General features: G+C 45.5%; 1 protein-coding gene across 4 annotated transcripts in view; it reads left to right on the top strand.

The window, feature by feature from the left end:
- Nucleotides 1–24,055, top strand: part of l3mbtl2 (L3MBTL histone methyl-lysine binding protein 2) — a 32,301-nt gene that overhangs the window by 7,703 nt on the left and 543 nt on the right. For 3 of the 4 annotated variants that reach the window (XM_065012656.1, XM_065012654.1, XM_065012655.1), the window contains exons 9-18: nt 8,858–8,946; nt 9,123–9,372; nt 9,462–9,523; nt 9,684–9,788; nt 11,929–12,024; nt 15,329–15,479; nt 22,027–22,109; nt 22,263–22,497; nt 22,876–22,920; nt 23,044–23,202. In XM_065012656.1, the coding sequence (XP_064868728.1) occupies nt 8,858–8,946; nt 9,123–9,372; nt 9,462–9,523; nt 9,684–9,788; nt 11,929–12,024; nt 15,329–15,479; nt 22,027–22,109; nt 22,263–22,497; nt 22,876–22,920; nt 23,044–23,202 (1,275 nt within the window). The remainder of the gene's footprint in view (nt 1–8,857; nt 8,947–9,122; nt 9,373–9,461; nt 9,524–9,683; nt 9,789–11,928; nt 12,025–15,328; nt 15,480–22,026; nt 22,110–22,262; nt 22,498–22,875; nt 22,921–23,043; nt 23,203–24,055) is intronic. The other variant, XM_029639988.2, reaches the window with a different exon arrangement.

Genomic DNA, 24,055 nt, shown 5'->3' with positions numbered 1-24,055 from the left:
TGCATTTTTTAAACACATTTGGATCATTCTCAGGTTACAAATTGAACATTCAGAAAAATGAATGCTTTCCCATCAACCCCACCGCCTTTACGTCTGTCGCCCTCTGGTTTTTCCTATTGAGGTGTGAATATAACACATTCTCTGGCTACCCTCCATAAAATACACTTAGCAAGTCTAGTCACATGAGTTAAAGCAGACTTACAACGCTTGGATAGTCTGCCTCTTCTTAGCTGGCAGAATCCAATCTGTTAAAATGAACATTTGACCTAGGTTTCTGATTTCTAGATTATATGATATTATGCTTTCCTCTGAACCCTCTCCAATCAACAAGGAGGCCCTTAGGCTTAACTCCATATGCTCGGTTAAGTATCATTCAGTTCAAGGTCTTGCACAGAATTCACTACACCAAAGAAAATTCCTCCCAGACACAAATGACGTGATAGATGTTCAATCACTTCGGCAGACCACACCCATATGTTTTATTCATGTTCTAAGATGTCTGATTGTTGGTCATTCTTTTTTAATACTCTCTCTAAAATTCTAGATATTGACCTGCAGGCTTGTCCTTTGATTGCTATATTTGGAGTTCCATCTTTGTTGCCTAGTCTCTCTCTTTACTAAAAGTAAAGCAGATGTTGTAAAGTTTGCTTCCCTCATAGCATGCTGGCAGATCTTGCTTAATTGGAAATCCTACACTTAGAAAAAACACTTTGAGAGGTTGTACTGATAATGTTTTCTTGAGATGGCAGCCTTTTAATTTCCTTTTTTGAACAGTAGCCTTCCATTTATCAGGAGTATGAATGTTGGCCAACAGGGGATATGAGAGGGTGTGGGAGGGAAGGGATAGCATGTTTTGATATTTTAGATTTATTTTTGTGTATGTACATTACCAGTCAAAAGTTTGGACACATGTACTCATTCAAGGGTTTTTCTTTCTTTCTTTTTTTGACATTGTACAATAATAGTGAAGACATCAAAATGATGAAATAACACATGGAATCATGTAGTAACCAAAAAAGTGTTAAACGAATCAAAATATATTTGAGATTCTTCAAAGTAGCCACCCTTTGCCTTGATGACAGATTTACACACTCTTAGACATACATAGCCCTCACACAGCCTGGAATTGTGTTGGATAATTGTCCTGTTGATAAACAAATTATAGTCCTGCTAAGCGCAAACTAGATGGGATGGCGTATCACTGCAGAATGCTGTGGTAGCCATGCTGGTTAAGTGTGCCTTGAATTCTAAATGAATCACAAAGGTTGTCACCAGCAAAGCACCATCACACCTCCTCCTCCATGCTTCACGGTGGGAACCACACATGCAGAGATCATCTGTCCACCATCTATCTCACAAAGTCACGGTGGTTGGAACCAAAAATCTCTCATTTGGACTCATCAGACAGATTTCCACCGGTCTAATGTCCATTGCTCGTGTTTCTTGGCTCAAGCAAGTCTTTTGTTATTATTGGTGTTCTTTAGTAGTGGTTTCTTTGCAGCAATTCGATCATGAAGGCCTGATTCACGCAGTCTCCGCTGAACAGTTGATGTTGAGCTGTGTCTGCTACTTGAACTCTGAAGCATTTACAGTTGAAGTCGGAAGTTTACATGCACTTAAATGACTTACAGTCATTTAAACACAAATTTCTTGTTAACAAACTATAGTTTTGGCAAGTCTGTTAGGACATCTACTTTGTTTTTCCAACAATTGTTTACAGACATTATTTCTCTTATCATTTACTATCACAATTCCAGTGGGTCAGAAAGTTTACATACACTAAGTTGACTGTGCCTTTAAACAGCTTGGAAAATTCCAGAAAATGATGTCATGGCTTTAGAAGCTTCTGATAGGCAAATTTACATAATTTGAGTCAATTGGAGGTGTACCTGTGGATTTATTTCAAGGCATACCTTCAAACTCAGTGCCTCTTTGCTTGACATCATAGGACAATTAAAAGAAATCAGCCAAGACCTCAGAAAAACAATTATAGACCTCCACAAGTCTGGTTCATCATTGGGAGACATTTCCAAATGCCTGAAGGTACCATGTTCATCTGTACAAACAATAGTGCGCAAGTATAAACACCATGGGACCACGCAGCCATCATACTGCTCAGGTAGGAGACACGTTCTGTCTCCTAGAGATGAATGTACTTTGGTGAGAAAAGTGCAAATCAATCCCAGAACAACAGCAAAGGACCTTGTGAAGATGCTGGAGGAAACGGGTACAAATGTATCTATATCCACAGCAAAACGAGTCCTATATCGACATAACCTGAAAGGCAGCTCAGCAAGGAAGAAGCCATTGCTCCTAAACCCCCATAAAAAAATCCAGACTACAGTTTACAACTGCACATGGGGACAAAGACTGTACTTTTTGGAGAAATGTCCTCTGGTCTGATGAAACAAAAATAGAACTGTTTGGCCATAATGACCATCGTTATGTTTGGAGGAAAAAGGGGGAGGCTTGCAAGCCGAAGAACATCATCCCAACCGTGAAGCACGGGGGTGGCAGCATCATGTTGTGGGGGTGCTTTGCTGCAGGAAGGACTGGTGCACTTCACAAAATAAATGGCATCATGAGGCATGGAAATTATCTCAAGACAACAGTCAGGAAGTTAACCTGTTAGTCCTATAGGGGCAGTATTTCATTTTTGGATAAAAAGACGTGCCCGTTTTAAGCGCAATATTTTGTCACGAAAAGATGCTCGAATATGCTTGGAATTGATAGCTTTGGAAAGAAGACAGTCTTACGTTTCCAGAAATGCAAAGATTTTCACTGTGAGTCCCTTAGAACAAATGTTTCGGGCAAAACCAAGATGTATGACCGACCAGGAAATGCACAGGATTTCTGAGGCTACGTTTTCCATGATCGCCTTATATGGCTGTGAATGCGACAGGAATCAACGGACTCTTTCTCTTGTTTCCCCAAGGTCTCTGCAGCATTGTGACGTATTTATAGGCATATCATTGGAAGATTGACCATAAGAGACTACATTTACCAGGTGTCCCGCTAGGTGGCTGCGTGGCAATTGGTGCGCAAAAGTCAGGTCCCGGTATTTTTCCATTCAAATCTCAGAACAAACCAGGCTACAAGGCCGGTGCTTTCAACGGAGAGAAATATGACAAACCACCTTCAGGATTGATTCAAACAACGTTTTCCATGTTTCAGTCAATATTATGGAGTTAATTCGGAAAAAAGTTCGACATGTAGGTGACTGAATTTTCGGTTAGTTTCGGTAGCCATATGCATAGTAACAAAGGGAACGATGTGTCCTACACAAGAATCTTTCAGGAAAAACTGGACATCTGCTATGTAACTGAGAGTCTCCTCATTGAAACATCTGAAGTTCTTCAAAGGTAAATTATTTTATTTGATTCCTTGGCTGGTTTTTGTGAATATGTTGCGTGCTAAATGCTAACGCTAAGCTAGCTATCACCACTCTTACACAAATTAGTGATTTTCTCTGGTTCTAAAGCATATTTTGAAAATCTGAGACGACAGGATTGTTAAGAAAAGGATAAGCTTGAGAACAGGCATATTTATTTCGTTTCATTTGCGATTTTTAAAAATCGCTAATGTTGCGTTATGCTAATGAGCTTGAGGCTGTAGTAACGATACCGCATGCGGGATGGGGCGGACTAAGAGGTTAAAGCTTGGTCGCAAATGGGTCTTCCAAATGGACAATGACCCCAAGCATACTTCCAAAGTTGTGGCAAAATGGCTTAAGGACAACAGTCAAGATATTGGAGTGGCCATCACAAAGCCCTGACCTCAATCCTATAGAAAATATGTGGGCAGAACTGAAAAAAGGTGTGTGCGTGCAAGGAGGCCTACAAACCTGACTCCGTTACACCAGCCGTGTCACGAGGAATGGGCCAAAATCACCAAACTTATTGTGGGAAGCTTGTGGAAGGCTACTTGAAACGTTTGACCCAAGTTAAACAATTTTAAAGGCAATGCTACCAAATACTAATTGAGTGTTTGTAAACTTCTGACCCACTGGGAATGTGATGAAAGAAATAAAAGCTGAAGTAAAATCACTCTACTATTATTCTGACATTTCACATTCTTAAAATAAAGTGGTGATTCTAATTAGCCTAAGACAGGACATTTTTACTAGGATTAAATGTCAGGAATTGTGAAAAACTGCGTTTTTAAAAAAATGTATTTGGCTAAGGTGTAAATGTCAGACTTCAACTTTATTTGGGCTGCAACTTCTGAGGCTGGTAACTCTAATGAACTCTGGGTTAGGGTTTCCTGTGGTGGTTCTCATGAGAATCAGTTTCATCATAGCGCTTGATGGTTTTTGCGACTGCACTTGAAGAAGTTCTTTAAATTTTGGTAAAAAGACTTGGTCTGTATACCGCCCCTACCTTGTCACAACAAAATTGTCTCAAACGCATTAACTTTCAACAGGTGTTAGTTTAAATGAATTCAAGGTGACCACCTCATGAGTCTGGTTGAGAGAATGCCAAGAGTGTGCAAAGCTGTCATCAAAGCAAAGGATGGCTACTTTGAAGAATCTAAAATATATTTTGATTTGTTGAACACTTTTTTTGTTTTTTTTGGAATCACTACATGATTCCATATGTTTTTTCATAGTGTCGATGTCTTCTATTATTCTATAATGTAGACAATAGTACAAATAAATAAAAACCCTTGAATGAGTAGGTGTCAACTTTTGACTGGTACTGTATGTGTGCATATGTGCGTATATTTATTATTTCCAATTGTATGTTTTACATTTTTATGTGTGCAGCTTTTGTTAAGGGGAGGGAGGTGTTTCAATAAGTATAAGGAGATAAAAGGATGTACCTGTTCAAGTTGTAATTTGTGTTTCTTTATATTCACCCAAATCTAGATAGCTGATGTTCTGAAAGAGCTGCAAAATCTGGACCCCTACAAATCTATCCTACCCTGTCTTTCTAATGTCTTCGAAAGCCAAGTTAACAAACCGATTACCGACCATTTAGAATCCCACTGTACCTTCTCCACTATGCAATCTGGATTCAGAGCTGGTCATGGGTGCACCTCAGCCACGCTCAAGGTCCTAAACGATATCATAACCGCCATCGATACGAGACATTACTGTGCAGCCATCTTCATCGACCTGGTCAAGGCTTTCGACTCTGTCAATCACCACATTCTTATTGGCAGACTCAACAGCCTTTGTTTCTCAAATGGCTGCCTCGCCTGGTTCACCAACTACTTCTCAGATAGAGTTCAGTGTGTCAAAACGGAGGGCCTGTTGTCCGGACCTCTGGCAGTCTCTATGGGGGTGCCAGAGGGTTCAATTCTGGGGCCGACTCTCTTCTCTGTATACATCAATGATGTCGCTTTTGCTGCTGGTGATTCTCTGATCCACCTCTACGCAGACGACACCATTCTGTGTACTTCTGGCCCCTCTTTGGACACTGTTAACTAACCTCCAGATGAGCTTCAATGCCATACAACTCTCCTTCCGTGGCCTCCAACTGCTCTTAAATGCAAGTAAAACTAAATGCATGCTATTCAATCGATCACTGCCCGCACCTGCCCGCCCGTCCGACTAGCATCACTACTCTGGACGGCTCTGACCTAGAATACGTAGACAACTACAAATACCTAGGTGTCTGGTTAGACTGTAAACTCTCCTTCCAGACTCACATTAAGCATTTCCAATCCAAAATTAAATCTAGAATCGGCTTCCTATATCGCAACAAAGCATCCTTCACTCATGCTGCCAAACACACCCTTGTAAAACTGACCATCCTACTGATCCTCGACTTTGGCGATGTCATCTATAAAATAGCCTCCAACACTCTACTCAACTAATTGGATGCAGCCTATCACAGTGCCATCTGTTTTGTCACCAAAGCCCCATATATTACCCACCACTGCGACCTGTACGCTCTCGTTGTTTGGCCCTCGCTTCATACTCGTCGCCAAACCCACTGGCTCCAGGTCATCTACAAGTCTCTGCTAGGTAAAGCCCCGCCTTATCTCAGCTCACTGGCCACCATAGCAGCACCCACTCGTAGCACGCGCTCCAGCAGGTATATCTCACTGGTCACCTCCAAAGCTAATTTCTCCTTTGGTTGCCTTTCCTTCCAGTTCTCTGCTGCCAATGACTGGAACGAACTGCAAAAATCTCTGAAGCTGGAGACTCTTTCTTCCCTCACTAGCTTTAAGCACCAGCTGTCAGAGCAGCTCACAGATCACTGCACCTGTACATAGCCCATCTGTAAACAGCCCATCTATCTACCTCATCCCCATACTGTATTTATTTATTTATCTTGCTCCTTTGCACCCCAGTATCTCTACTTGCACATTCATCTTCTGCATATCTACAATTCCAGTGTTTTAATTGCTATATTGTAATTACTTCGCCACCATGGCCTATTTATTTCCTTAACTCCCTTATCTTATCTCATTTAGACTCACTGTATACAGACTTTTTGTTTTCTGCTGTATTATTGACTGTTTTGTTTATTCCACGTGTAACTCTTTGTTGTTGTATGTGTCGAATTGCTTTGCTTTATCTTGGCCAGGTCGCAGTTGCGAATGAGAACTTGTTCTCAACTAGCCTACCTGGTTATATAAAGTTGAAATAAATAAAATTGCCAATAAAAATATGTATACATTTTTTATTTTTTTTAAATTAAAAGTAATGCACTTGAAACGAAAAGCAATGAGACTTGAAATTGAGCTCAGGTGCATCCTGTTTCCATTTAGATGTTTCTCAAACTTGGAGTCCACCTGTGGTTAATTCAATTGATTGCGTTCAACACCATAGTGCCCACAGAGATCATCACTGGGCAAAGGACCCTTGGACTAAACACCTCCCTCTGCAACTGGATCCTGGACTTCCTGATGGGCTGCCCCCAAGTGGTACAGGTAGGCAACAACACGTCTGCCATGCTGATTCTCAACACTGGAGCCCCTCAAGGGTGCGTGCTTAGTCCCCTCCTGTGCTCCCTGTTCATCCACGACTGTGTGACCAAACACGACTCCAACACCATCATTAAGTTTGCTGATGACAACAGTGGTAGGCCTGATTACCGACCATGATGAGACAGCCTATAGGGAGGTCAGAGACTGCCAGGACAATAACCTCTCCCTCAATGTGAGCAAGACAAAGGAGCTGATCGTGGTCTACAGGAAAAGGCGGGCCAAACAGGCCCTCATTAACATTGACGGGGCTGTAGTGGAGCTGGTCGAGAGTTTTCAAGTTCCTTGGTGTCCACATCACCAACAAACTATCATGGTCCAAACACACCTAGACAGTTGTGAAGAAGGCATGACAACACCTTTTCCCACCTCAGGAGACTGAAAAGATTTGTCATGGGTCCCCAGATCCTCAAAGTTCTACAGCTCCACCATCAGGAGCATCCTGACCGGTTGCATCACGGGCTGGTATGGCAACCGCTCGTTATCTGACCTTGAAGGCGCTAAAGAGGGTAGTGCGTACAGCCCAGTACATCACTGGGGCCGAGTTCCTGCCACCCAGTACCTATATACTAGTCGGTGTCCAAAAAATTGTCAAAGACTCCAGTCACCCAAGTCATAGAATGTTCTCTCTGCTACCACACGGCAAGCAGTACCGGATTACCAAGTCTAGGACCAAAGGGCTCCGTAACAGCTTCTACCCCCAAGCCATGAGACTGCTGAACAATTAATCAAATGGCTACCCGGACTATTTACATATCTAAGCATAGTCATTTTTACCAGTACCTATGTGTACAATAACTAACCTGTACCCCCAGCACATTGACTCTGTACAGGTACCCCCTGTATATAGCCTCGTTATTGTTATTTTATAGTTTTTTTATTATTTTTTTTTACTTAAGAAAATATTTACCAAATAAACTGAACTCTTTCTTGAACTGCATTGTTGGTTAAGGGCTTGTATAAGTAAGCATTTCACGGTAAGGTCTGTTGTGTTCGGCACATGACAAATAAAGTTTGATTTTGATTTGACATGATTTGGAAAAGCATACCTGTCTATATAAGGTCCCACAGTTGAAAAAAACAAGCCATGAGGTCGAAGGAATTGTCCATAGATCTCAGAGACAGGATTGTGTCCAGGCACAGATCTGGGGAAGTGTTCCAAAACATGCAGCATTGAAGGTCCCCAAGAACACAGTGGCCACCATCATTCGTACATGGAAGACATTTGGACCCACCAAGACTCTTCCTAGAGCTGAGAAAACAAGATTCTCTGGTCTGATGAAACCAAGGTTTAACTCTTTGTCCTGAATGCCAAGCGTCATGTCTGGAGGAAAACTGGCAACATCCCTACGGTGATGCATGGTGGTGGCAGCATCATGCTGTGGGGATGTTTTTCAGTGGCAGGGACTGGGAGACTAGTCAGGATCGAGGGAAAGATTAACGAAGCAAAGTACAGAGATTCTTGATGAAAACCTGCTCCAGAATGCTCAGGACCTCGGGCTGGGGCGACTGATCATAAAATAGCTGTGCAGCGACACTCCCCATCCAGTCTGACAGAGCTTGAGCAAATCTACAGGGAAGAATGGTAGAAACTCTCCAAATACAGGTGTGCGAAGCTTGTAGCGTCATACCTAAGGAGACTCAAGGCTGTAGTTACTGCCAAAGGTGCTTCAACAAAGTACTGAGTAAAGGGTCTGAATACTTATGTAATATTTCAGTGTTTTATATTTTATACATTTGCAAACATTTCTAAAAATCTGTTTTTGCTTTGTCATTATGGGGTATTATGTGTAGATTGATGAGAAAAACTAACAATTTAATCAATTTTAGAATAAGGCTGTAACGTAACAAAATGTGGAAAAATTGCAGGGGTCTGAATAGTTTCCGAATGCACACTATTGGTTGTGTGTCCCTTTTCTAGCTGTGCACCAGAACATCTCTGACTGGAAGGAGTATCTGATGAACCGGCTGGTTGGAGCCAGAACTTTGCCTGTGGACTTCTATATGAAGGTAACGTGTGTCAGACATACTTTTTCTTTGTGGTAGAACCAACCAAATTACCACATCTCTCCACCACTGCCCCTTGTCTCTGTAATGGCCTTCCCTTCTCTCTCTGCATGTCTCTCTCTGCATGTCTCTCTCTCTCTCTCTCACTCACTCACTCACTCACTCACTCACTCACTCAGCTGGCCGAGAGTATGAAGTGTCCGTTCCGTACTGGCATGCGTGTGGAGGTGGTGGACCGCACTCTGGTGAGCCGGACACGGCTGGCAGTGGTGGACACTGTGACCGGAGGCCGCCTAAGACTGGTCTATGAGGATGGGGAGCAGGAGGCCAAAGGGGAGCCCCTCTCTGATGTCTGGTGCCATATGTGGAGCCCCCTTCTGCACCCAGTGGGCTGGTCCAGCAAAGTGGGTCATGTCATTAAACTGGCTGGTACGGGATTAAACCAACTTGTGCACGGGGGGGGTTGTTTTCTATGTTGATCAAGTTGAAGGTTGATAATATGAAACGTTCTTCCCCAGACGTTGACCACCCAACATTCCGTAAGGTGTACTGTGATAGCGTCCCCATGCTGTTTAAGAAGGTCAGTATACAGACTGATCACATTAATCAATGTCTATCTATAGCTCATTTGACTAACACCAGAGGAGTCTGCAAAAGATGCACAAATAGTGCTGTGTTTCTGAATGCCACAACGGCTTGTTTCATGACTGGACTTTTATAACACTGTTATGCCTCCACAGCCCAGGACTGTGTACATGGAAGGAGGCTTCTTTGAGGTGGGAATGAAGCTGGAGGCCATCAATCCTGTAAACCTGGGCAACATCTGTGTGGCCACTATACACAAGGTAATGATTGAGAGGATTCTCATTCTTGGCTGCAATGCTGTAATCTTTTAACTAATATTGTCTATGTACACTTAATTTGGCTCTATACTCCAACATTTTGGACTTGATATTAAATGTTTTATATGAGGTGACAGAACAGAATGTCACCTTTTATTTGAGGGTATTTTCATATGTTTTTCGGTTTAGAAATTAAAGCACTATGTATCTAGTCCCTCCATTTGAGGGTGTCATAAGTATTTGCACAAATGTACTTATAGTGTATTAAATTAGGGATTAAAATGGATTTAATTGTAATTTTTTGTCAACGATCTACACAAAATACTCTAATTTCAAAGGAAGATGAAAAATAAATTGGTGTTCTATCTTGATTTTAGATAATTATTCAATGCATGTTAGAATCCCCTTTGGCAGTGATTACAGCTGTGAGTCTTTCTGGGTAAGTCTCTAAGAGCTTTTTCTCGGAGGACCTGAGCCCTAGGACCATGCCCCAGGACTACCTGACATGATGACTCCTTGCTGTCCCCAGTCCACCTGGCCGTGCTGCTGCTCCAGTTTCAACTGTTCTACCTTATTATTATTCGACCATGCTGGTCATTTATGAACATTTTAACATCTTGGCCATGTTCTGTTATAATCTCCACCCGGCACAGCCAGAAGAGGACTGGCCACCCCACATAGCCTGGTTCCTCTCTAGGTTTCTTCCTAGGTTTTGGCCTTTCTAGGGAGTTTTTCCTAGCCACCGTGCTTCTACACCTGCATTGCTTGCTGTTTGGGGTTTTAGGCTGGGTTTCTGTACAGCACTTTGAGATATCAGCTGATGTACGAAGGGCTATATAAATAAATTTGATTTGATTTGCACACCTGGATAGTACAATATTTGCACATTCTTTAAAAAACAAGTTGGTTATTGATCTTTGCTAGACAGTCATTTTCATGTCTTGTCATATATTTTAAAGCTGATTTTAAGTCAAAACTGTAACTCAGCCACTCAGGAACATTCAATGATGTCTTGGTAAACAACTCCACTGTAGATTTGGCCTTGAGTTTTAGGTTATTGTCCTGATGAAATGTGAATTTGTCTCCCAGTGTCCGTTGGAAAGCAGACTGAACCAGGTTTTCCCCAAGGATTTTGCCTGTGCTTAGCGCTATTCCATTTATTTGTATCTTAAACTCCCTAGTCCTTGCCGATGACAAGCAAAACCCATAACATGAAGCAGCCACCACCATGCTTGAAAATATAAAGAGTGTTACTCCCAAATATAACACTTTCTTTTCAAGACATAATTTATTTTCCACAGTTTTTGCATTATTACTTCAGTGCCTTATTGCAGACAGGTTGCATGTTTTGGAATATGTTTATTCTGTACAGGCTTTCCTTTTCACTCTGTCATTTAGGTTAGTATTGTGGAGTAACTCAAATGTTGTTGATCCATCTTCAATGTCCTCCTATCGCAGCCATTAAACTGTAACTGTTTAAAAGCAGGGTTTCCCTATCTCGGCCCTAGGGACCCCAAGGGGTTCATGTTTTAGTTTTTGCCCTAGCACTACACATCTGATTGAAATGAACTCCTCATCAAGCTTTGATTATTTAAATCAGTGGTTTAGTGCTTTAATGGCTTCTTCTGTCCAGCAAACTTGTGATTCAACCTGTTAAAAATATTTTAAAAATTCACATTTATTTAACCAGGTAGGCCAGTTGAGAACAAGTTCTCATTTACAACTGCGACCTGGCCAAGATAAAGCAAAGCAGTGCGACAAAAACAACAACACAGAGTTATACATGGAATAAACAAATGTACAATCAATAACACAATAGAAAAATCTGTATACAGTGTGTGCAAATGAAGTAAGAATGCAAGACAATAAATAGGCCAACAGTGGCGAAGTAATTACAATTTAGCAATTTACACTGGAGTGATATATGTGAGGATGATGTGCAAGTAGAAATAATGGTGTGCAAAAGAGCAGAAAAACAAAAACAAATATGGGGATGAGGAAGGTAGTTGATTGGATGGGCTATTTACAGATGGGCTGTGTACAGCTGCAGCGATCGAAAGCTGCTCTGACAGCTGGTGCTTAAAGTTAGTGAGGGAGATATGTCTCCAACTTCAGTGATTTTTTTTTTTGCAATTTGTTCCAGTCATTGGTAGCAGAGAACTGGAAGGAAAGGCGGCCAAAGGAGGTGTTCGCTTTGGGGATGACCAGTGAAATATACCTGCTGGAGCACATGCTACGGGTGGGTGTTGCTATGGTGACCAGTGAGCATAGATAAGGCAGAGCTTTACCTCGCAAAGACTTACAGATGACCTGGAGCCAGTGAGTTTGGCTACGGATATGTAGTGAGGGCCAGCCAACGAGAGCATACAGGTCGCAGTGGTGGGTAGTATATGGGGCTTTGGTGACAAAACAGATGGCACTGTGATAGACTACATCCAATTTGTTGAGTCGAGTGTTGGAGGCTATTTTGTAAATGACATCGCAAAGTCAAGGATCGGTAGGGTAGTCAGTTTTACAAGGGTATGTTTGGCAGCATGAGTGAAGGAGGCTTTGTTGCGAAATAGCAAGCCGATTCTAGATTTAACTTTGGATTGGAGATGCTTATTGTGAGTCTGGAAGGAGAGTTTACAGTCTAGCCAGACACCTAGGTATTTGTAGTTGTCCACATATTCTAAGTCAGAATCGTCCAGAGTAGTGATGCTAGTCGGGCAGGCGGGGGCTGGCAGCGATCAGTTGCATGCTCTTCATTTAGTTTTACAAGTATTTAAGAGCAGCTGGAGGCCATGGGAGGAGTGTTGTATGGCGTTGAAGCTCGTCTGGAGGGTTGTTAACAGTGTCCAAAGAAGGGCCAGATGTATACAGAATGGTGTCGTCTGCGTAGAATCACCCGCAGCAAGAGCAACATTTTTGATATATACAGAGAAAAAGGTCGGCCCGAGAGTTGAACCCTGTGGCACCCCTTAGACTGCCAGAGGTCCGGACAACAGGCCCTCCAATTTGACACACTGAACTCTATCTGAGAAGTAGTTAGTGAACCAGGCGAGGCAGTCAATCGAGATACCAAGGCTGTTGAGTCTGCCTATAAGAATACAGTGATTGACAGAGTCGAAAGCCTTGGCCAGGTTGATGAAGACGGCTGTACAGTACTGTCTTTTATCGATGGCAGTTATGTCATTTACGACCTTGAGCGTGGCTGAGGTACATCCGTGACCAGCTCGGAAACCAGATTGCATAGCGGAGAAGGTATGGTGGGATTCAAAATGGTCAGGGAACTGTTTGTTCACTTGGCTTTCGAAGACTTAAGAAAGGCAGGGCAGGATGGATATAGGTCTGTAACAGTTTGGCTATAGAGTGTCTCCCCCTTTGAAGAGGGAGATGACCGCGGCCACTTTCCAATCTTTAGGAATCTCAGACGATACGAAGAGAGGTTGAATAGACTAGTAATAGGGAATTCAACAATGGCAGCAGATCATTTTAGGAAGAGAGGGTCCAGATTGTCTAGCCAAGCTGATTTGTAGGGATCCAGATTTTGCAGCTCTTTCAGAACATCAGCTGTCTGGATTTGGGTGAAGGAGAAGCGCGGGGGGTGCGGAGCTGTTGGCCGGGTTTGGGATTGCCAGGTGCAATATTGAAATTCTCGATTATCGTGGATTTATCAGTGGTGACAGTATTTCCTAGTCTCAGTGCATTGGGCAGCTGAGAGGAGGTACTCTTATTCTCCATGGACTTTACAGTGTCCCCAAACTTTGTGGAATTAGTGCTGCAGAATGCAAATTTCTGTTTGAAATTTCTGTCCCAACTGACTGCATGTATTGGTTCCTGACTTCCCTGAAAAGTTGCATATTCTGGGGACTATTCGAAGCTAGTGCAGTACGCCAGGGTGTTTTTGTGCTGGTCAAGGGCAGTCAGGTCTGGAGTGAGGGACTTATAACAAGCGGCAACAGTGAGGGACTTATTTCTGGAGAGATGGATCTTTAAAAGTAGAAGCTCGAACTGTTTGGGCATAGACCTGGATAGTATGACAGAACTCTGCAGGCTATCTCTACAGTAGATTGCAATTCCGTCCCCTTTAGCAGTTCTGTCTTGACGGAAAATGTCAAAAATGTTGGTTGCCTTCCTAAGCCAGGATACAGACATGGCTAGGACGTCTGGGTTGGAGGAGCGTGCTAAAGCAGTGAATAAAGCAAATTTATGGAGGAGGCTTCTGATGTTAACATGCATGAAACCAAGGCTTTTACGGTTACAGAAGTCAACCAATGAGAGCACCTTGGTGTGATGCTGGAGGCTACAGGGCCTGGGTTAAACACTACATCACCAGAGGAGGAGTAGGATAAGGGTACGGCTAAAGGCTGTAAGAACTGGTCGTCTATTGCGTTGGGGACAGAGAATAAAAGGAGCAGATTTCTGGGCGTGGTAGAACAGATTCAGGGCATAATGTACAGACAAGGGTGTGGTAGGATGTGAGTACAGTGGAGGTAAACCGAGGCAGAGTGACGATGAGAGCGGTTGCGTCTCTGGAGGCACCAGTTAAGCCAGGTGAGGTCTCCGCATGTGTGGAGGGTGCGACAAAAGAGGCATTTAGGACGGGGCTGGGGGCTTTTTAGTGAAATAAAACAATAATAACTAACCTAAACAGCAGTTGACAGGCATATTGACATTAGGGAGAGGCATGAGTAGCCGAGTGATCATAGGGTCCAATGAGCAGCAATAGGTGAGTCAGGGAGCCATTCGGTAGTCGCTACTACGCTTGGCGAGCTGGAGACACGGTAATTCAGAAAAATAGTGGGCCGTGGCCAGCAGATGGATTTTCGACGACGTCGCAACGGAAAAGCCTGTTGAAACCACCTCGGACGATTACGTCGGCAGACCAGTCGTGATGGATCGGCGGGGCTCCGTGTTGGCAATAAAGGGTCCAGGCCAATTGGCAGAAGAGGTATTGTAGCCCAAGAATTAGCTGATGGACCTCTTCGGCTAGCCAGGAGATGGGCCTAGCTCGAGGCTAGCTCAAGTCTAACTGCTGCTTGCTTCGGGACAAAGACGTTTGCCAGGAGTAGCCACTTGGATTTCAGCTAGCTAGGTGCGATGATCCGGTGTAAAGGTCCAGAGCTTGCTGTAGGAATCCGGAGATGTGGTTGAGTAAAAACAGTCCGATATGCTCTGGGTTGATATCACGCTGTGCAGTCTGGCAGGTATTGACCGAGCTGAGGCTGGCTGGTGTCCGAGTCAACGGTGAAGACCCCTTGCAGTGGCTAACTGACTACTAGCTAGTTAGCTGGCTAGCTTCTGATGGGGGTTCCGGTTCTAAAGTATAAAAATAGCAGATCCGTACCACATTGGGTGAGGCGGGTTGCAGGAGAGTATATTCAGTCCGTAAATGAAAATTGAGATTAAAATATATACGAAAAAATATGGGGGGAAAAACGAGGAAAACTATTATTTACACAGGATATGACAAAACACACGCCGACTGCTACACCATCTTGGATTACCTGGAAATGGAGTCTAGTAGCAAGGTAACTGTTGTTACTCTCTCTTTCTCCCAGGTGCTGTTGGATGGCTACCTGATGGTGGGCATTGATGGCACAGATGGGCCGGGTGATGGGTCTGACTGGTTCTGCTACCATGCTTCCTCCCATGCCATCCTACCCAAGGGATATTGCCAGAAGCACAACATCCAGCTCACACCACCCCCTGGTAATACCCTACACTCTCTCTCTCCCCCTACTCTCTCTCTCTTTCCCCCTACTCTCTCTCCCCCTACTCTCTCTCTCTCTCCCCCTACTCTCTCTCTCTCTCTCTCTCTCTCTCCCCCTACTCTCTCTCTCTCTCCCCCCTACTCTCTCTCTCTTTACATTTACATTACATTTAAGTCATTTAGCAGACGCTCTTATCCAGAGCGACTTACAAATTGGTGCTTTCACCTTATGGGGAAAAAATGAGAAACCACACAGTTTGAGTGTAGGGTGAAAAGTCAGCTGTTTGTCACACATTACATTTACATTTAAGTCATTTAGCAGACGCTCTTATCCAGAGCGACTTACAAATTGGTGCATTCACCTTATGACATCCAGTGGAACAGTAGTGCATCTAAATCTTTTAAGGGGGGTGAGAGGGATTACTTTATCCTATCCTAGTTATTCCTTAAAGAGGTGGGGTTTCAGGTGTCTCCGGAAGGTGGTGATTGACTCCGCTGTCCTGGCGTCGTGAGGGAGTTTGTTCCACCATTGGGGGGCCAGAGCAGCGAACAGTTTTGACTGGGCTGAGCGGGAACTGTACTTCCTCAGTGGTAGGGAGGCGAGCAGGCCAGAGGTGGATGAACGCAGTGCCCTTGTTTGGGTGTAGGGCCTGATCAGAGCCTGGAGGTACTGAGGTGCCGTTCCCCTCACAGCTCCGTAGGCAAGCACCATGGTCTTGTAGCGGATGCGAGCTTCAACTGGAAGCCAGTGGAGAGAGCGGAGGAGCGGGGTGACGTGAGAGAACTTGGGAAGGTTGAACACCAGACGGGCTGCGGCGTTCTGGATGAGTTGTAGGGGTTTAATGGCACAGGCAGGGAGCCCAGCCAACAGCGAGTTGCAGTAATCCAGACGGGAGATGACAAGTGCCTGGATTAGGACCTGCGCCGCTTCCTGTGTGAGGCAGGGTCGTACTCTGCGGATGTTGTAGAGCATGAACCTACAGGAACGGGCCACCGCCTTGATGTTAGTTGAGAACGACAGGGTGTTGTCCAGGATCACGCCAAGGTTCTTAGCGCTCTGGGAGGAGGACACGATGGAGTTGTCAACCGTGATGGCGAGATCATGGAACGGGCAGTCCTTCCCGGGAGGAAGAGCAGCTCCGTCTTGCCGAGGTTCAGCTTGAGGTGGTGGTCCGTCATCCACACTGATATGTCTGCCAGACATGCAGAGATGCGATTCGCCACCTGGTCATCAGAGGGGGGAAAGGAGAAGATTAATTGTGTGTCGTCTGCATAGCAATGATAGGAGAGACCATGTGAGGTTATGACAGAGCCAAGTGACTTGGTGTATAGCGAGAATAGGAGAGGGCCTAGAACAGAGCCCTGGGGGACACCAGTGGTGAGAGCGCGTGGTGAGGAGACAGATTCTCGCCACGCCACCTGGTAGGAGCGACCTGTCAGGTAGGACGCAATCCAAGCATGGGCCGCGCCGGAGATGCCCAACTCGGAGAGGGTGGAGAAGAGGATCTGATGGTTCACAGTATCGAAGGCAGCCGATAGGTCTAGAAGGATGAGAGCAGAGGAGAGAGAGTTAGCTTTAGCAGTGCGGAGTGCCTCCGTGATACAGAGAAGAGCAGTCTCAGTTGAATGACTAGTCTTGAAACCTGACTGATTTGGATCAAGAAGGTCATTCTGAGAGAGATAGCGGGAGAGCTGGCCAAGGACGGCACGTTCAAGAGTTTTGGAGAGAAAAGAAAGAAGGGATACTGGTCTGTAGTTGTTGACATCGGAGGGATCGAGTGTAGGTTTTTTCAGAAGGGGTGCAACTCTCGCTCTCTTGAAGACGGGAGGGACGTAGCCAGCGGTCAGGGATGCGTTGATGAGCGAGGTGAGGTAAGGGAGAAGGTCACCGGAAATGGTCTGGAGAAGAGAGGAGGGGATAGGGTCAAGCGGGCAGGTTGTTGGGCGGCCGGCCGTCACAAGACGCGAGATGTCATCTGGAGAGAGAGGGGAGAAAGAGGTCAGAGCACAGGGTAGGGCAGTGTGAGCAGAACCAGCGGTGTCGTTTGACTTAGCAAACGAGGATCAGATGTCGTCGACCTTCTTTTCAAAATGGTTGACGAAGTCATCTGCAGAGAGGGAGGAGGGGGGAGGATTCAGGAGGGAGGAGAAGGTTGCAAAGAGCTTCCTAGGGTTAGAGGCAGATGCTTGGAATTTAGAGTGGTAGAAAGTGGCTTTAGCAGCAGAGAGAGAAGAGGAAAATGTAGAGAGGAGGGAGTGAAAGGATGTCAGGTCCGCAGGGAGGCGGAGTTTTCCTCCATTTCCGCTCGGCTGCCCGGAGCCCTGTTCTGTGAGCTCGCAATGAGTCGTCGAGCCACGGAGCGGGAGGGGAGGACCGAGCCGGCCTGGAGGATAGGGGACATAGAGAGTCAAAGGATGCAGAAAGGGAGGAGAGGAGGGTTGAGGAGGCAGAATCAGGAGATAGGTTGGAGAAGGTTTGAGCAGAGGGAAGAGATGATAGGATGGAAGAGGAGAGAGTAGCGGGGGAGAGAGAGCGAAGGTTGGGACGGCGCGATACCATCCGAGTAGGGGCAGTGTGGGAGGTGTTGGATGAGAGCGAGAGGGAAAAGGATACAAGGTAGCGGTCGGAGACTTGGAGGGGAGTTGCAATGAGGTTAGTGGAAGAACAGCATCTAGTAAAGATGAGGTTGAGCGTATTTCCTGCCTTGTGAGTAGGGGGGGAAGGTGAGAGGGTGAGGTCAAAAGAGGAGAGGAGTGGAAAGAAGGAGGCAGAGAGGAATGAGTCAAAGGTAGACGTGGGGAGGTTAAAGTCGCCCAGAACTGTGAGAGATGAGCCGTCCTCAGGAAAGGAGCTTATCAAGCTCATTGATGAACTCTCCGAGGGAACCTGGAGGGCGATAAATGATAAGGATGTTAAGCTTGAAAGGGCTGGTAACTGTGACAGCATGGAATTCAAAGGATGCGATAGACAGATGGGTAAGGGGAGAAAGAGAGAATGACCACTTGGGAGAGATGAGGATCCCGGTGCCACCACCCCGCTGACCAGAAGCTCTCGGGGTGTGCGAGAACACGTGGGCAGACGAAGAGAGAGCAGTAGGAGTAGCAGTGTTGTCTGTGGTGATCCATGTTTCCGTCAGTGCCAAGAAGTCGAGGGACTGGAGGGAGGCATAGGCTGAGATGAACTCTGCCTTGTTGGCCGCAGATCGGCAGTTCCAGAGGCTACCGGAGACCTGGAACTCCACGTGGGTCGTGCGCTGGGACCACCAGATTAGGGTGGCCGCGGCCACGCGGTGTGGGAGCGTTTGTATGGTCTGTGCAGAGAGGAGAGAACAGGGATAGACAGACACATAGTTGACAGGCTACACAAGAGGCTACGCTAATGCAAAGGGGATTGGAATGACAAGTGGACTACACGTCTCGAGTGTTCAGAAAGTTAAGCTTACGTAGCAAGAATCTTATTGACTAAAATGATTAAAATGATACAGTACTGCTGAAGTAGGCTAGCTGGCAGAGGCTGCGTTGTTGACTATGTAGGCTAGCTGGCAGTGTCTGCGTTGTTGACACTACACTAATCAAGTCGTTCCGTTGAGTGTAATAGTTCCTACTGTGCTACTGTGCTGCTATTCGGGGCTAGCTGGCTAGCTAGCAGTGTTGATTACGTTACGTTGCGTTAAAAGAACGACAATAGCTGGCTAGCTAACCTAGGAAATCGCTCAAGACTACACAATTATCTTTGATACACAGACGGCTATGTAGCTAGCTACGATCAAACAAATCAAGCCGTTGTACTGTAATGAAATGAAATGAAAAATGTGATACTACCTGTGGAGCGAAGCGAAATGCGACCGGATTGTTGAGTGCGGAAGTTCTGTTCGGTAGACGTTGGCTAGCTGTTGGCTAGCTAGGAGTGTCTCCTACGTTAAGGACGACAAATAGCTGGCTAGCTAACCTCGGTAAATTAAGATAATCACTCTAAAACTACACACTCTAACTACACAATTATCTTGGATACGAAGACAGCAAAGACAACTATGTAGCTAGCTAACACTACACTAATCAAGTCGTTCAGTTGAGTGTAATAGTTGTGCTGCTAATCGGTAGACGGTGGACTAGCTAACGGTGGACGTTAGCTAGCTGGCTAGCTGCAGGGCAGTGTAGACTGCGTTAGGACGACGAAATACGATAATTACGCAATTATCTATGATAGAAAGACGGCTATGTAGCTAGCTAAGAAGAAATTGCTAAGATTAGACAAATCAAACCGTTGTACTATAATGAAATGTATAATGTATAATGAAATGTAATGAAATGTCTCTCCCCCCTACTCTCTCACTCTCTCTCTCTCTCTCCCCCCCTACTCTCTCACTCTCTCTCTCTCTCTCTCTCTCTCTCCCCCCTCTCTCTCTCTCTCTCTCCCCCCTACTCTCTCTCTCTCTCTCCCCCTACTCTCTCTCTCTCTCTCTCCCTACTCTCTCTCTCTCTCCTACTCTCTCTCTCTCTCTCTCTCTCTCTCTCTCTCTCTCTCTCTCTCTCTCTCTCTCTCTCTCCCCTCTCTCTCTCTCTCTCCCTACTCTCTCTCTCTCTCTCCCAACTCTCTCTCTCTCTCTCTCCCTCTCTCTCTCCCCTCTCTCTCTCTCTCTCTCTCCCCTACTCTCTCTCCCCCTTCTCTCTCTCTCTCTCCCCTACTCTCTCTCCCCCTTCTCTCTCTCTCTCTCTCTCCCCCTTCTCTCTCTCTCTCTCCCCCCCTCTCTCTCTCTCTCTCCCCCTTCTCTCTCTCTCTCTCTCCCCCTTCTCTCTCTCTCTCCCCCCTTCTCTCTCTCTCTCCCCCTTCTCTCTCTCTCTCTCTCCCCCTTCCTCTCTCTCTCTCTCTACCCCCTTCTCTCTCTCTCTCTCTCTCTCTCTCTACCCCCTTCTCTCTCTCTCTCCCCCTTCTCTCTCTCTCTCTCTCCCCCTTCTCTCTCTCTCTCTCTCCCCCCTCTCTCTCTCTCTCTCTCTCCCCCTTCTCTCTCTCTCCCCCCTTCTCTCTCTCTCCCCCTTCTCTCTCTCTCTCTCTCCCCCCTTCTCTCTCTCTCTCTCTCTACCCCCTTCTCTCTCTCTCTCTCTCTCTCTCTCTACCCCCTTCTCTCTCTCTCTCTACCCCCTTCTCTCTCTCTCTCCCCTTCTCTCTCCCCCTTCTCTCTCTCTCTCTCTCCCCCTTCTCTCTCTCTCTCTCTCTCCCCCTTCTCTCTCTCTCTCTCTCCCCCTTCTCTCTCTCTCTCTCTCTCTCCCCCTTCTCTCTCTCTCTCTCTCTCTCTCCCCCTCTCTCACTCTCTCTCCCCCTACTCTCTCTCTCTCTCCCCTACTCTCTCTCTCTCTCCCCCTACTCTCTCTCTCTCTCTCCCCCTACTCTCTCTCTCTCTCTCTCCCCCTACTCTCTCTCTCTCTCTCCCCCTACTCTCTCTCTCTCTCTCTCCCCCCTACTCTCTCTCTCTCTCTCTCTCTCCCTCTCTCTCTCTCTCTCTCCCTACTCTCTCTCTCTCTCTCCCCCTACTCTCTCTCTCTCTCTCCCCCTACTCTCTCTCTCTCTCTCTCCCTCCTACTCTCTCTCTCTCTCCCCCTACTCTCTCTCTCTCCCCTTCTCTCTCTCAAATATTCAAATTCAAGCTGCTTTATTGGCATGAAAAACATCGTGTCAATATTGCCAAAGCAACAATGTATACAATATACATTGTAACAAAAATATAAGTGATAGCAAATAATAATATTAAATGGTAGTAAATAATAATACAAAATTAAATACAAAAATAATAACAATAAAATGGTAACAGTCAATAGTAGAATGTATGTAGAATTTATGTAATAAATTTAAAATCAAATTATGGAAAATGAAACTATAACTAACTTATAACTAAATAACGGTCATCTTCTTTATCAGTACTACAACTACAATCATCATGACTACTACTACCATCACTAAACTGTTATCACTACCATTACCACCCATATTTGGAATGATAAACATTAATAATTATAGTAATAACAATAATAGTAATAATAAGTAAGTTACTGTTTACTATGCAGATGTTATTATTCAGTGTCCCTCAGGCTATGGCAGGAAAATACATATTTGGCTGCAAGAGGGGCCATTGCTCCTTCGCCCATGAGTATTCTTAGTTTTTCCTCTGGGTTCAATTTGTAAAAATTTGGAATATATGTAGTCATTTCTGTGAATAATGAATCTCTTTGTGAGGAATATTTATCACAGTAAAGGAGAAAGTGTCTCTCTCTCTCCCCCCTACACTCTCTCTCTCTCTCCACTGCTCTCTCTCCCCCTACTCTCCTACTTTCTCCCATACTCTCTCCACTACCTTCTCTCCTCTAATATATTTTTTACTCTCTCTTCTACTCTCTCCCCTGCTCTCTTTCTTTTCCTTTTTCTTGTTGCTCTGGTTTAATGTTTTGGGCAAACACCACCTGCATGGTGAATCTATAATAAGAATTAAGTGAGTGGTTCCACATGCAATGTCATATCCCTTATACCGGTGGCATATTCATCTTCTCTACCAGGCTATGACTGGAAAACCTTCTCCTGGGCAAAATACCTTGAGGAGAAGGGAGCCAGAACAGCGCCAGCACAGCTCTTCAACACGGTAACTCAAAGCTGTTTATATACCCAGTGTCATACCCAGTCTCCAGTATATGGACTTGTGAGAAGCTATTGGTACTGAGAGAGGTTTAGAAACACTGTTCTGTTTCTGGTTCTATGGCGTGTGGGCGGGCGTGACTGCGTGTGTGTCCTACAGGACGGCTCAGGTCACGGCTTCACTCAGAAAATGAAGTTGGAAGCTGTGGACCTGATGGAGCCGTGGCTGGTGTGCGTCGCCACCGTGAGGCGCTGTGTGGGCCGGCTGCTACTGCTGCACTTTGATGGCTGGGAGCCGGACTTTGACCAGTGGGTGGACGTTCAGTCACCAGACATCTACCCAGTGGGCTGGTGCGAAGTCACAGGATACCAGCTCCAGCCACCCATTGGACCAGGTAAGAACTGAGGACTCAGCAGCCTGGTCTCATAGACTAGACGTAACATAGTAAATTAAAATCTAAGACGCTCAAATGAGTATGATATGTTACGTTTGGTATGGTCCATAAGACAGGTTACTGAAGGCAAATCGAAATGTGTTTGGTCAGGGTGGATGGGTGGGCATATAAGGCAAACGTATAGCAATCCAAAGGTTGCCTGTTCAAATCACTTCACGGACAACTTTAGCAACGTTGCAACTACTTCACTTTTTATGTCTACTCCTGGGTCCAGGTTGGACCGAGGGATGGACTGCACTAACACACATACCCCACTGTTTGGTGTTGATGCTTTGAGTGCCGTTTGTTTGGAATGTTTGTGTTCTCTCCTTTTCGTAGATCCTGTTGCAAGTCGCAAGAAACACAAGCCTATGGGGAAAAAGAGTACGTCCTCCCAAAACCATCCCACACCACAGATACTAACTAAACCAGATAGCCTACTTGTAGATTCAACCATGCAACTCAATGTTTTCCTCTGTTGTAACCCTCTCTCTTTGCACGTTCCAGAGAAAAGAATGGTGAAGAAGAAACTGGCGAACCTCATCTCCAAGAACCGCCCCCCAAGACGTCCGAGCCAACAGTCTGAACCTGAGGCCGGAACCCCAGAACAGTCAGACCACACATCCGTCACACAGCAGATTAAGACTGAACCTGAGGAGCAGGAGAGTGAGTAGACACACATCCCTCACACAGCAGATTAAGGCTGAACCTGAGGAGCAGGAGAGTGAGTAGACACACATCCCTCACACAGCAGATTAAGGCTGAACCTGAGGTGCAGGAGAGTGAGTAGACACACATCCCTCACACAGCAGATTAAGGCTGAACCTGAGGTGCAGGAGAGTGAGTAGACACACATCCCTCACACAGCAGATTAAGACTGAACCTGAGGAGCAGGAGAGTGAGTAGACACACATCCCTCACACAGCAGATTAAGGCTGAAACTAAGGAGCAGGAGAGTGAGTAGACACACATCCCTCACACAGCAGATTAAGGCTGAACCTGAGGAGCAGGAGAGTGAGTAGACACACATCCCTCACACAGCAGATTAAGGCTGAACCTGAGGAGCAGGAGAGTGAGTAGACACACATCCCTCACACAGCAGATTAAGGCTGAACCTGAGGTGCAGGAGAGTGAGTAGACACATCCCTCACACAGCAGATTAAGGCTGAACCTGAGGTGCAGGAGAGTGAGTAGACACACATCCCTCACACAGCAGATTAAGACTGAACCTGAGGAGCAGGAGAGTGAGTAGACACACATCCGTCACACAGCAGATTAAGACTGAACCTGAGGTGCAGGAGAGTGAGTAGACACACATCCGTCACACAGCAGATTGACTGAACCTGAGGTGCAGGAGAGTGAGTAGACACACATCCCTCACACAGCAGATTAAGGCTGAAACTAAGGAACAGGAGAGTGAGTAGAAACGCATCCTGTAATGACTTCCAGTCCAGCCATACTAGTAGTTGATAACTTGGAAGAAAGAGAACATGCAGATGATTATTGAATGCCTTTCACT

The sequence above is a fragment of the Oncorhynchus nerka genome, linkage group LG28, assembly GCF_034236695.1.
Source record: "Oncorhynchus nerka isolate Pitt River linkage group LG28, Oner_Uvic_2.0, whole genome shotgun sequence".
Taxonomy (NCBI): Eukaryota; Metazoa; Chordata; class Actinopteri; order Salmoniformes; family Salmonidae; genus Oncorhynchus; species Oncorhynchus nerka.
Note: the sequence above shows the minus strand (reverse complement) of the source record. Positions and strands in the feature narration are given on the sequence as shown.